General features: G+C 39.0%; 1 protein-coding gene across 1 annotated transcript in view; it reads right to left on the minus strand.

Annotated features, from left to right (window-relative positions):
- Positions 1-12,878, minus strand: part of alpha-Man-IIa (alpha-mannosidase 2) — a 355,439-nt gene that overhangs the window by 263,013 nt on the left and 79,548 nt on the right. The window contains exons 4-6 of the mRNA XM_067139236.2: positions 5,725-5,872; positions 1,151-1,322; positions 934-1,074 (exon numbers count right to left, since the gene is read on the minus strand). Coding sequence (XP_066995337.2) covers positions 934-1,074; positions 1,151-1,322; positions 5,725-5,872 — 461 coding nt within the window. The remainder of the gene's footprint in view (positions 1-933; positions 1,075-1,150; positions 1,323-5,724; positions 5,873-12,878) is intronic.

The following is a 12,878-nucleotide window of genomic DNA, read 5'->3' on the forward strand; positions in this document are numbered from 1 at the left end:
TTTAAAGGGATATTAGAAGAAACCATCATCTTGCAGAGATCTTGTGAAAATTGTGAACTCTGAGAACTTGATGTCGGGGTTTCGAATAGCAGACGTTGCCTATTTTCGAGTGCAGAATATCTAGTTACACAATTCTTATGTTTTACAGTATTACAGTGTTGTTGCAGAGAGAAGCGTTTTTCGGCAGTAACTTTTACCTCACACAATTTACAGAATAATATCACTCTATCCGTACTGAATATGTTTTCACCGAACTCGCGAACAAAACTTCGCAACTTTCCACAAATTGAGACTTTTGTTTTAGGCATATTGAAAGGAAATGAATGACTGAAGCTCCCTAATGACCAAGGTCATTCAGTGTGTTGAAGGTGGAAGAGGGAAGGGGAAGGGGAAGGGGAGGGATAAGAACAATGACAAATAACTGCAGAATTACCTCTGCTTCCGTGTAAACGATTGCCCGGTTTCCAGGAATTGACCCAGCTAGCAAACAATAGCTCCTACCTGTTAGAAACATTCCATATACACTACTTTATAATAGTTCTTCAGTAGTATATTACGGTCTATCCTGAAAAATAATTTCTAGAGCTTATTCTGATTTTTATAATACGAAATTAAAATGAAAATTACCAAAATATGCCGTTATAATGATATTTTGTTGAAAATATGCCATAAAACTTAAGAAAGCCTAAATATGCATTTATATGCCCAATAAAACATGTTTAATTTTGATTATCATGCTTGGAAACGTGTTGAAAATGCAAGACTATAAGATATAATGTTAAGGGAAAAAATATGACTGGTCATAGAAATCCGCCCCCTACTTATCACATTCTGAGTTAGTTCTCAAGTAAAGATTTAAAAACTTAACTTTCTTTATTAAGTGCATCGTCATCAAATCAAAATCAGCAGCATAGAACAGAAAATCAATCTTACCTAGGTTTATAATCTAACTGATTCATAAGCCAGTTATGGCCTTCAATCATCTCTTGCAACATTGAGAAATAATGAGAATTAGCTTCATCGGTCATCACCCAACCTCCTGTCACAATCTCCAACTGTCCATTACCCACAAGCCTGTAATAAACATTCCACATGTATAAACCATAAAATATAAAAGTAAAAAAATCCATCACTGTTACCATTAACTTACTTCTTCACCTGTTCCTTGAGATCAGCTTTAATTTCATCCCACCACAACGAAAAGAAAGATATTTCTGCCCATATGAACTTCCGTCTAGGATCTTCTCCAAGTTTCTTTACCATATTATTGAGAATACTTCGCGTATGGCTTCGGTAATAGTCTTCAAATGTTTTAATCCAACCTGGGGAAATTTAATCAATCAATCAATCAATCAATCAATCAATCAATCAATCAATCAATCAATCAATCAATCAATCAATCAATCAATATAAAATAAATAAATAAATAAATAAATAAATAAATAAATTTAATTAATGCATATAGGTAATCTGTACAACTTTAGCAACAGATAATAGGGCTAACATGCCCCATACTGACCAATTTCTGTATTTCGACCTCTTGCAACAATTTTCTGTTTCCAAAACTGGAGATAACCAGCAAACACTGTCATTTGACACCACTGAGGGGTTTTAACTCAGAATCACAATATGTGGCTAACACTATTGCATAACATGGTTCCCAGAAGTTCACAAAATTGTGGAATTGCTAGAACAAGAGTCTGTGAGAAGAAGGATTTAACTTTGAGGGTGATAGCTGCCACAAGACTTTTAATGATTTTCAATGCAATAGTTAGAAAATATATGTGTGTATGTATACCATTTTGTATGATAAATCAATAAAATCTCTTCTGATGAGATTGTGATTTAAAGAAGGGGTTGAGAGTGAAGTCCAAAACTCAGCTTAAAGAAGTAAATAGCAAAAATGAGAAATGAAAATTAGTGCAGAGGAAAACAAGACAATGATGATAGGAACAGCCATCTCCGTACAGGCCATTAAGACCCATGCATGAGTAAAATGGATGGGCTTCTTCTATACGTAACCTCGACAGAAAGTCAGGTGGGGTGGTTAACCTTATGCCCGACTGCCTTTAGCCTAAGGACATAATCTGGTAGGGTACAAATTAACTGTTCAATGTTATGTAATTTATGTTGCATTTAATTTAGTTGCTATGCTACTATAAGCAGACATTGGCATCCACCGAGAACTATGCTCCACTGTTCAGTTAAGGAAAGCATATACATTTTGAGTCCTATATTTGGTATCTTACTTTTTTGTTTTATTCCCCATGGCTTTAGCAACTCCCTATTCTTGAACTTAGTTCCAGGTGTTTTTTTGTGATACCTATTCATGTTTTCCTTTTGTTTTTATCCTAAGTTCAGCCTCAGTTTTCTTACCACTATCTCATAGCTTGTCAATATAGTCATTTTCTCTCAGATTATCCAGCTCCTCAAACAGTTTCACAGTTCTACAGATAAATTTTCCCTGAAGACATTTTCTTTCATCCAACTGGTATTGTATTCTCTCATATTGTCCTGATTGTCTACCCATAGCTATCTTTATACAGAGTGACCCAAAAGTCCATTAACATTTGACGAGGCAATACTTCACGGAATATTGGAGTTAGAGAAGTCATAATTGACACAGATGATTGGGATGACATGGGGTTTTAATGACACCAAAATAAAGTCCACAAAATGAACAACTGATGGTGTTTCATACAATACACAAGCAATAATTAGCATAACAATCGAGATTTAGCAAAGAATGTTCTTTATACCACATGCTCAACAGGTCTGCCATCATTCATCAATGATACCTGTAGTCGAGGGACAATGTTGTGAACAGCCTTGTACAGCACAACCGTAGGTATGGTGAGAAATTGCCGTCGGATGTTGTCTTTTAGCATCCCTAATGAGGTCGGACAAATCGTGATAGACTTGCAACTTCAGGTAACCCCACAACCAATAATCAAACGGATTGAGGTCGGGGGACCGGGCAGGCCAAGCATGACATGCCGCGATTGCAGGCAGATCTGATGCCCTCTCTCACAACTCCTTTTATACCATACACAGGTCTAATGCAGCATCACTGAAGTGTTGCTGTCCAGTGCCATCTGTTGGCCTGTTTGTGCACTCACTGTTGGTGTCAATAAAACCCCATGTCATATCAAGCATGTTTGGCCATCTGTACCTGACGTGTTGCTGTCCAGCACCATTTGCTGGTCATTTTGACGACTTTATTTAGGTGACAATAACACCGCATGTTCTTTCATTCCAGCAACACACTCCAATATCATTTCATCTGTCATTGATTAATCATTGCCCCAGAGGAGTGCGACAAGCTTCGGCAGCTGGCACAATTTAGTATTAAAAACTTCATTTTTTGTCCGTATTGACTCAAGATTTACAATGCTTGGTAAAGCTAAAGGTTCCACCTATTCAATACATTATCTTTTATTTTTTTTTAGATTCTATTGTAAATTTGATATCAATGTCGATGTTGTTGAGATGTATTAGGGTGGATGGGGCATCGGTAGTACGCTGATCCATTATTATAAATGTATCATCTACAAATCTGGCCCATAAGGCTATATTATTGAATGTCTTATTATTTATGATTTTAATGTGTTTCAGAAAATCTATATAAATGTCAGCTAAGATGCCTGATGCTGGTGAATCCATAGCCAGTCGGTCCTGTTTATAAATTACTTTGTTGAAAATGAAATAATTATTGTTAGTTAGGAACTTCAAGATTAGTATGAAATCGTCTATTTCAAGTTGACTAAGTTGGCTGTGAGCGCGTAAATTTTTTAGAACGATTGGTATAACTTTTTCAGGTTTGATGTTGGCGTACATATTAGTGATATTGAATGAATACATGGTATGATGTGCCTGTAATTTGAAATTTTCTAGTTGTTTAATTAGTTCTGAAGTGCTTTTTATTGATTTATTAGCTTGAAATGTATAATGCTTACTTAAAAATTGTTGTATGAACTGCGCTGTTTTGTACAGAGGGCTAGGTCTGAAGTTTATTATAGGGCGTATAGGAACACCGTTTTTGTGTATTTTAGGTTGTGCTTTCACTGTTGGTAGACCAGGGTTCATATTAATTAATTTGTTCTTTTCACTGTCAGTAAAGAGGCATGTTGTATTTTTAAGAATTTGTTTAAGTTGTCTTTGAATAGATTGCGTTGGATCCTTATCTATGATTGTGAAGGTTTTGTCTGTAAAAAAGTTTTGTGTTTTTGTAATGTAATCTGTTTGGTCTAAAACAACAGTGGCATTACCTTTATCTGCTTTGGTGATGATAACATTTGAATTTTTGATTTTATTTTTAAGTTGACAGATCTTTTTTCTGTCTTCAAGCTGCGTTGTATTGAAATCTATAGTTGGTGTGCTGAAGATATTTTTAATTTGTTTTTTAGCTTCATACCTAACTTCGTTTTGAATGTCTGTAGGCAGGTTACTGATAGCTGCTTCTGTTTCGATAATTAGTTGTTTAGCCTTGTTGGCGGTGTTGTAATTAGGCCAATTATGTTTAGGTCCTTTGGAGAGCATTATTATTTCTTCTTGGTCGAAGTTAATTTTTGATAGGTTCACAAATGGCTGTTGAAATTGGGCTAGATTTTGAGGTAGGCTTTGAGTCTGTGTATTATATGAGGATGTGTTTCTAGATGGCGCTTTGTTCGAGTTGGCTTCATTGAGAAGAGTCTGGAACTTTCTATCTAACGTATTTTGTTTGTGGGAAAGTATTTTATTTAATGTATTTTGTACTGTGTTTTGGAAAATATTCCACTGTGCAGCTGGTAATAATTTAGTGACTTCGAGATGAGTTTCATATAATCGGTTATTTAAAATGGATTTTTTCTTGTGTAGAAATTTCAATTCATTTTGAAGCCAAAGTTTATTAGTTTTTTTCCTGTACTTTTCTTTGATGTGTTGAAACGTACTTTCTGTTCTTTAAAAATTTTGGAGTTAATTTATTTGCAATACACTTTTTAATTGTATTGAATTGTATTGAATAGGTGGAACCTTTAGCTTTACCAAGCATTGTAAAAGCTGGCACAATTACCATCCTCGCCGCTACATGGGAGCTTCATTCATTCCATTCCTGACCCGGTCAAATAACTGGAAACAGGCTGTGGATTTTCAACACCGCATGTCATGCCAATCATGTGTGTCAATCATGACCTCTCTACCTCCAATATTCCATGAAGTATTGCCTTGGCAAATGTTAATGGACTTCTGAGTTACCCTGTACATGTATTAGCAGTGATGGGACTTCCAATATTTGCACTTCTTTATGTATATATGCAAGAAAATATACAATGTACAGTATTTAAGAATTAAGGAACGACATATTAAGAATGTAAAACTGTGAATTAAATCATCATCTGAGCCTTACTCCTACATTATTACATCGGTCTGACAGCAGAAAAATGGAATTCTTTTACTGATGAGGGAAGGACGCAAAAGTATGAAAAAAGGATATGTTTAATAGCTTATACATAAACTAAATCACCAAACCAAACCAAACCCCATGGTGCAACAGCCATGGCCTACCAAAACTAAATCACCAAATAACCCAGATGTTCTTTCAAAATTATACCTCTTGAAGTGTGAATTACATAATTCCTCCCCAGTAGCAGGTGAGTTATCTCCTCTAGGAGATAATACGTAATATCACATTTCAGTTTACATCAGATACTAGATATCACCAAAAAGTTATTACTTCATACATACCTGGATCATTGTGAGAATGTGGAACAACAAATACTTTTAGCTTCCTATGTTCATTCCACTGGTTAGCATTATATTCCACATTCCACCCTTGCTTCCAAGCTCCACCATCTAGATTGTCGAACTTCAATTTATCATACATATCTAAAAGCTGTAAGGCATAAGAATTGGTATATAATAACACGAGTTATGCCACTCCATTGCAGTTTAACAAACAAAATGACCGAGCATCGGGACATTAACTATTGTATAAGTGTGACCCCAAATGGGGGCGCGTGTACGGGTACAATTCGCAATGACCAATATGACCCTATTCGGGGTCACACTATTTAACCAAACATAGATAAGAAGTTAACTTAATATATATCATAAATATATCCCTCATTTCAGCAATCACTTGCTTGGTTAAGCCTGTGAACATTTGGCACCAGGGAGTAACTTGGTGCAATTTGTTCCCAGCACTAGACAGCAATCCTAGGAATTTTGGTCTGGTACTCAATGTGTTAAACTACAGTACTATTTATAGTTATTTACAAGTTCACTCATGTTTGGGTTTTCCAGTCGACAAGGTATTTTAGTCATAGGATATAAACTTCATGGTTTTGATCCGTATTGAATTGTGATCACAATAATAATAACTTGTAATGTACAGTTTTGCATTATGGCTAATGATGGCCAGCCAAAGTTGAAAATAGTCCCTCGATTAAAAATGTAATGTGAACAATGTATAATATAGTATTGAAAAGGTGGACCGCTAAAACATAAGTTTAGTTATTATTGTAAGGTATTTACTCACAATCATAACAGAACATTCACTCCTATGGCATACACTATGTGATACAAAAGTATCCGGCCATCCCCAAAAATATACGTTTTTCACCTTAGGTGCATTGTGCTGCCATTTACTGCCAGGTACTCCATAGCAGCGACCTCAGTAGTCATTCGACATCGTGAGAGAGCAGAATGGGGCGCTCCGCAGAACTCACGGACTTCGAACGTGGTCAGGTGATTGGGTGTCACTTGTGTCAGAAGTCTGTACACGAGATTTCCACACTCCTAAACATCCCTAGGTCCACTGTTTCTGATGTGATAGTGAAGCGAAAACATGAAGGGACACGTACAGCACGAAAGCGTACAGGCTGACCTCGTCTGTTGACTGACAGAGACCACCGACAGTTGAAGAGGTTCGTCAAGTGTAATAGGCAGGCATCTATCCAGACCATCACACAGGAATTCCAAACTGCATCAGGATCCGCTCTAAGTACTATGACAGTTCGGCGGGAGGTGACAAAACTTGGATTTCATGGTTGAGCGGATGCCCATAAGCCACACATCACGCAGGTCAATGCCAAACGACACCTCGCTTGGTGTAAGGAGCGTAAACATTGGATAATTTAACAGTGGAGTGTGGAGTGACAAATTACGGTACACAATGTGGTGATCCCATGGCAGGGTGTGGGTATGGCGAATGCCCGGTGAATGTCATCTGCCAGCGTGTGTAGTGCCAACAGTAAAATTCGGAGGCAGTGGTGTTATGGTGTGGTTGTGCTTTCCATGGAGGGGCTTGCACCCCTTGTTGTTTTGCGTGGCACTATCACAGCACAGGCCTACATTATGTTTTAAGCACCTTCTTGCTTCCCACTGTTGAAGAGCACTTCGGGGATGGAGATTGCATCTTTCAACACGATCGAGCACCTGCTCATAATGCATGGCCTGTGGCGGAGTGGTTACACGACAATAACATCCCTGTAATGGACTGGCCTGCACAGAGTCCCGACCTAAATCCTACAGAACACCTTTCGGATGTTTTGGAACGCCGACTTCGTTCCAGGCCTCACCAACCGACATCGCTACTTCTCCTCAGTGCAGCCATCCGTGAAGAATGGGCTGCCATTCCTCAAGCAACCTTCCAGCACCTGATTAAACGTATGCCTGCGAGAGTAGAAGCTGTCATCAAGGCTAAGGGTGGGCCAACACCATATTGAATTCCAGCATTACCGATGGAGGGCGCCACATACTTGTATGTCATGTTCAGCCAAGTGTCCGGATACTTTTGATCACATAGTGTATCAAGCTCCTACTGTCTAAACGTTGCTTCCACAGTGCAGTGTCATTCCAGAACAGTTCCCTTAACAGTAACACACCACACCAAACTCCATGTAACCGCCTGATGGACTCACTCCTCATCACAGACTTGCAACCGTCTCATAATTGCTTGCGTTCATTCGTGAATGTCTCGCTCAAGATCAACTCCAGACTTGATGGCTCTGCTCTTTATATAGGCCTGGCAGGAGATTCTCGTAGTTTCCTCTTCCAGATCATTCTGGGCACATTTTTCATTGTTAACCATCTTCCAGCTTTATCTGAAGGGCTCCTTATAGCAAAACTCAACAATTCATGGTGGTATTGTTTCGCTCGCTGCTGGCCTGTACACATTGTCGTTGCAGCACCATTACTGTCGCCTCTCACCAGTAGTCTATTTCTGCTGACCCGCCCCTGCACTCCTGGCCTTTATCATCACTGTATGGTGACAGGTGTAGGGGTCCTACAGAAGTGTGTGAATGGGCTGAGATGTTTAAGAAAGGCATAACAAATTAGAAGGATTCTCCTTACCCAGGCTGGCATTCACAGCAATCACGGAAGACACAATGCAGCTGCGGAGATAGTAAAACAGGAAAACCAAGTCGTAGTCAAAGAGGTGGCATCACTACAGGATGTTAGTATTGGATCACCCCATCATCGTCCTTAATGAGCTAAAGTTCACAAAAGTTAAAGAGAGATGTGACTATACTTGCCAGGAGTTTCTACTCTGGTATGAGGAATATCATAACTAGAGATGAAAGATGTGTATACTTCTATGAACCAGAACGAAAGTAATAAAGCATGGTGCCACAGCTAATCCCCAAAACCAAAGTAGTTGTGAATGCAGCAATATGCAGGTAAGTCATGTTGATTTTCTTTACTGTACATGGTCAGAGGAAGCTCTGTGATCAGTGTCACCAAATGAACCTTTGAGGAAACATACGAAGCCAACTACTTGCCAGAATGGACACATTATTGACAGCAGGTGTGTCCATCTCCAACATATAATTCACAACCACTTACTGCAATAGAGCAGTGTTGACTATTGAAGAGTTGCAGTTAGTGTGCAACCTTCAATCTCAATACTCACTTGAACCCACACCATCAGAATTCTGTCTCTGGCACATACATTCTCGGAAGACAATGAGGTTAGGTTGGTAGTGCACAAGTGGTTGTGCATGTGTCTGGGAGATTTAATTTTCCTACCACAGTATCTACACAAATAACATGCACTGGTGTTAGTGTATTGAACTAAAAGGAAACACTGCTGAACAGTGATAATTTCATTTCAGTTCATGGAACACATTCCCTATGAAAAATATTTCTGGGTTTCCATTATACATACCGTACCTAGTATATGTAATGGAAAGAAAACCATTAAGTGTATGAATAAGGATACCCAACCCCTTATAGAGGTAGAGCAATGAAATAAGCTGCTTTGGGACTGAGAGGGAATTGATCTAGAAGAACTAGGATTGATAGAGTGCATCTAAGCAGGTGGTGGTGGCGGCGGCGGCGGCGGCGGCGGTGGTGGTGGTGGCGGTGGTGGTGGTGGTGGTATGTTCACTGACTACTTTTTATGGTTTTCAGAGTCACAGAGGTAACTTAATTTTGTTCTCCTGGAGTTCTTTTCCATGCCAGAAAATCTTCCAACATGGTGCTGGTGTATTCAAGCACCTTCAAATACCACCAGACTGAGCTGGGATCAAACTTGCAAACTTGGACTCTCTGAGCCAATCAGCCTGGCAAAAACTTTCATAATATAGAGAGATCTGGATCTGCTGAGCTACAGTATGTGAAGCATAGAATATTTTATCTATAGTATCAAGTCAGGTCAGGAGCAATCCTGCTACTGTATGTGACAGTAGACGGTACTAATTGCGGCTGTCTGGCCGAGGATCAGGCGGCCAGTACCAAACCTGACAAACTATAGGAGAACCAATGGCTAAGGGCAGAGGAGTTCTTTCTTACGAGGCCTGATGAAGCCTTTGTGTAGGAAATGACACATAAATTCATCAAAGTGCTGCTGTCTCGTAGATGTGGCAGGGAACTGCCAAAGCCTAAGGGAGATTACCCTGACAGAAAACCTCTGCAGTGTTAGGCTTAGCAAGCCATCTGCACCGAGGTAAATGAATGTTGCTTTCAAAACTAAAACAAGCCTCGGATATAAAAGTATTAAAATTAACGGACATGACAACTTTTCAAGCAGCTGACGAAATTATGACAGCCAACAATCCGAAGCTCATTGGAGGTGCAGGAAGAGACAGAGGTTACCCAAGAGACAGCTCAAAATTGGAACCCTCAACATCCTCACTGACAAATGTGCAGAACTCGTAGACCTTATGGACAGCCGCAAGCTTCAGATATTGGGGTTGAGTGAGACAAAGTAGAAAGACTGTGGAAAGAAATCTCTGAAAAATGGATAATGTTATATTGGAGCAGGAACATGAGTGAATCCAAAAATGGAGTTTGTATCCTTCACAAAGATTTAGTCATACAGACAGATGTCACCTACATATGATTTGGTTTTAAGTGGTCCACCTACTCATTACAAACACATATGAATACAACTATATCTTAGTATCAGTTATACCCTCATTTTTTATTTTGGCACAAGTTTCGACCTCCTTGGTCATCATCAGCCTCCCCCCGGTTCTTTCTTTACTATCGTTCATTAATCAGTTAATAGGGTTCTTTTCATTTCTTTTCCAGGCATAGTTTCTGGTTTCAAATACACAATCCATTGACAACCACCTCAACATTTTTATTGGTCTGTAAGAATCTATTTTACAGATGTCCCCCTCATTCAGGGTCATACACCTCAGTTTTGGTGACTACCACACGTTACAAGCTTCAATCAAAGGCAGGTGTTATACGCACCAATGTTAAATCAAGACTGTTATAGTTTGCAATTATGACTGTCGATCTGATCGTCACTGCCAAAGGTCACTACACAGATTTGGAGTGTTTTTAAAAGTGTTTTTATGTGTGTTTATTTTATCTAGGGTTCATGTTTTTAGACAGATTCAGGTGTTTAATGATTTTATGTACCAATGATTATGACGGGTGATGATGACCACAAAGGTCGAAACTAGTACCAAAATAAAAAAATAAAGATACAAATAATACTAAGATTTAGTTGTATTCACATGTGTTTGTATTGAATAGGTGGACCACTTCAAAACAAATCATACATAACTGGTGTTAATTCAGACCAAATTGAAACTTATAACATAGGAAGATGTCACCTATGTGAATAATAGGATCATCCAAATGAGATTACGAGATGGAAACGTGCGTAACATTTTATTTCAAGTAAATGCGCTTCAAACAGGATGTACCGCAGATGAGAAAGAAGAATTCCTTTCCGAACTTGAACAATTAACGGAGGAGAACACCATTTTTATGGGTGATCTGAATGCCCCAGTTGGTAAAGAGAGAGAAGGTTGTGAGAACACCATCGGACCTCATGGCTTTGGGAACAGAAACTCTGAGGGAGAAAAGTTGATTGATTTCTGCATGCAAAAAAACTTAAGCATACAAAACACACGGTACCAGAAGAGGAAGAGACATAAAATAACAAGATACGGTTGGGATGGAAAGCTGAAGAACATGACAGACTACATCATCACTAATGGCAAAGCTGGTCAGTTTGTTAGTGATGTCAAAGTCATACGCAGCGAGTGTCTAGATAGCGACCATCTTAAAGATGTCCATGTCCCCAAAGCTAAGTGCACGAAAATGCCAAAAATCAAGAGCTGGTTGTTGAGGTACTGAGAAAAGAAACAGATATACCAAGCAAGGATAACAACAAAATTACCCAAAACTGAGATTAGAGGGATAGAAGAAGAATGGACTTTGTTCAAGGAAACTCTAGTAAAGGAAGCTGAGGAAATCTGTGGGAAGAAAAGTGCAAAACGACAGAGAAGGATACATGTTGGAGGAATGACCGGGTGAAGGCAGCAGTAAAATAAAGAAATATGCTGAAAATAAAATTAGATCAAGTAAAACAAAAAATGGGCTATAAAATAGGGTGAAAAAAGCTGGGATTATTTTATTACTGGTAAATACTGGCTGCCTTTATTCACAACCACAGACCTTCAAACTACTCTCCCTCGTACACAATACAATAGTTCCAGCATTCAGTCCACTGTTCAAAATACTCCTGAAATCCCTTCTTGGATAGACTCCAAAACTGTACTGTTTAACTCCTGATCACCATAAACAATGACAACCCCTCTTTTTACTGTACGAAATAAGTGGAAACCACAGAGCGCTAGGTCTGATGAATAAGGTGGGTGTGGTATCACCTCAATGCCCAATGTCATGTTTCTAGAGTATTGATGGTGTGATGAGTGAGCACATTGTCCTGATGAAGGATCCATCCTGTTTGAGCAAGGGTTGGTAATTTAGGAGCAACTGCCCTCTTGAATGGCACCTTTAGTACTTCACAATAATAATCAGCAGCAACAGTGCATTACTTCTTCATCACGTGATCGTATATGATGTCTTGCCAATAAAATAAAAATTTTAAAAAAGAGAGAGAGAAGGTGTATGTCCTTCCTGCACTTGCTTCAACCTTGCCCTTCTTGGGTCCTGGACTTGAAGGATGTTTCCTTTGAGCCTGTTTCCTGTTTTGTCTCTGTGTCGTAAATAAGGAACCAAGTTTGATGGCATGTGATGACTTTGGCCACAATATCTGGTTCTTGCTGAAGCCTCCCATTCCACTGTCGATATGCCATCACATGGTGAGCTTTCTGTTCATCATTTGTAACACGAGGCACCCACTTTACTTCAACTTTGCGACAGCCGAGAACATTGCGTATGATGTCTTTAGTTGATCCATAGGAGATATTCATAATTACTGTAACCTCTGCAATCGATACACGACTGTCTTCTCACACAATGACATCCACTGTGTCGACACTGACGTCGATCTTTGAAGCTGTGGGCAGTCTGGGTCATACAGCATCCTCAAGGTCAGTTTTACCTTCCCTAAATCATTTATGCCACTCGAAGACTTGTGTTTTTCCTATGGCTTGCTCTTTGTAAGCTTGGTGTAACATTTCTACTGT

This window comes from Anabrus simplex, chromosome 2 (genome assembly GCF_040414725.1).
Source record: "Anabrus simplex isolate iqAnaSimp1 chromosome 2, ASM4041472v1, whole genome shotgun sequence".
NCBI lineage: Eukaryota > Metazoa > Arthropoda > Insecta > Orthoptera > Tettigoniidae > Anabrus > Anabrus simplex.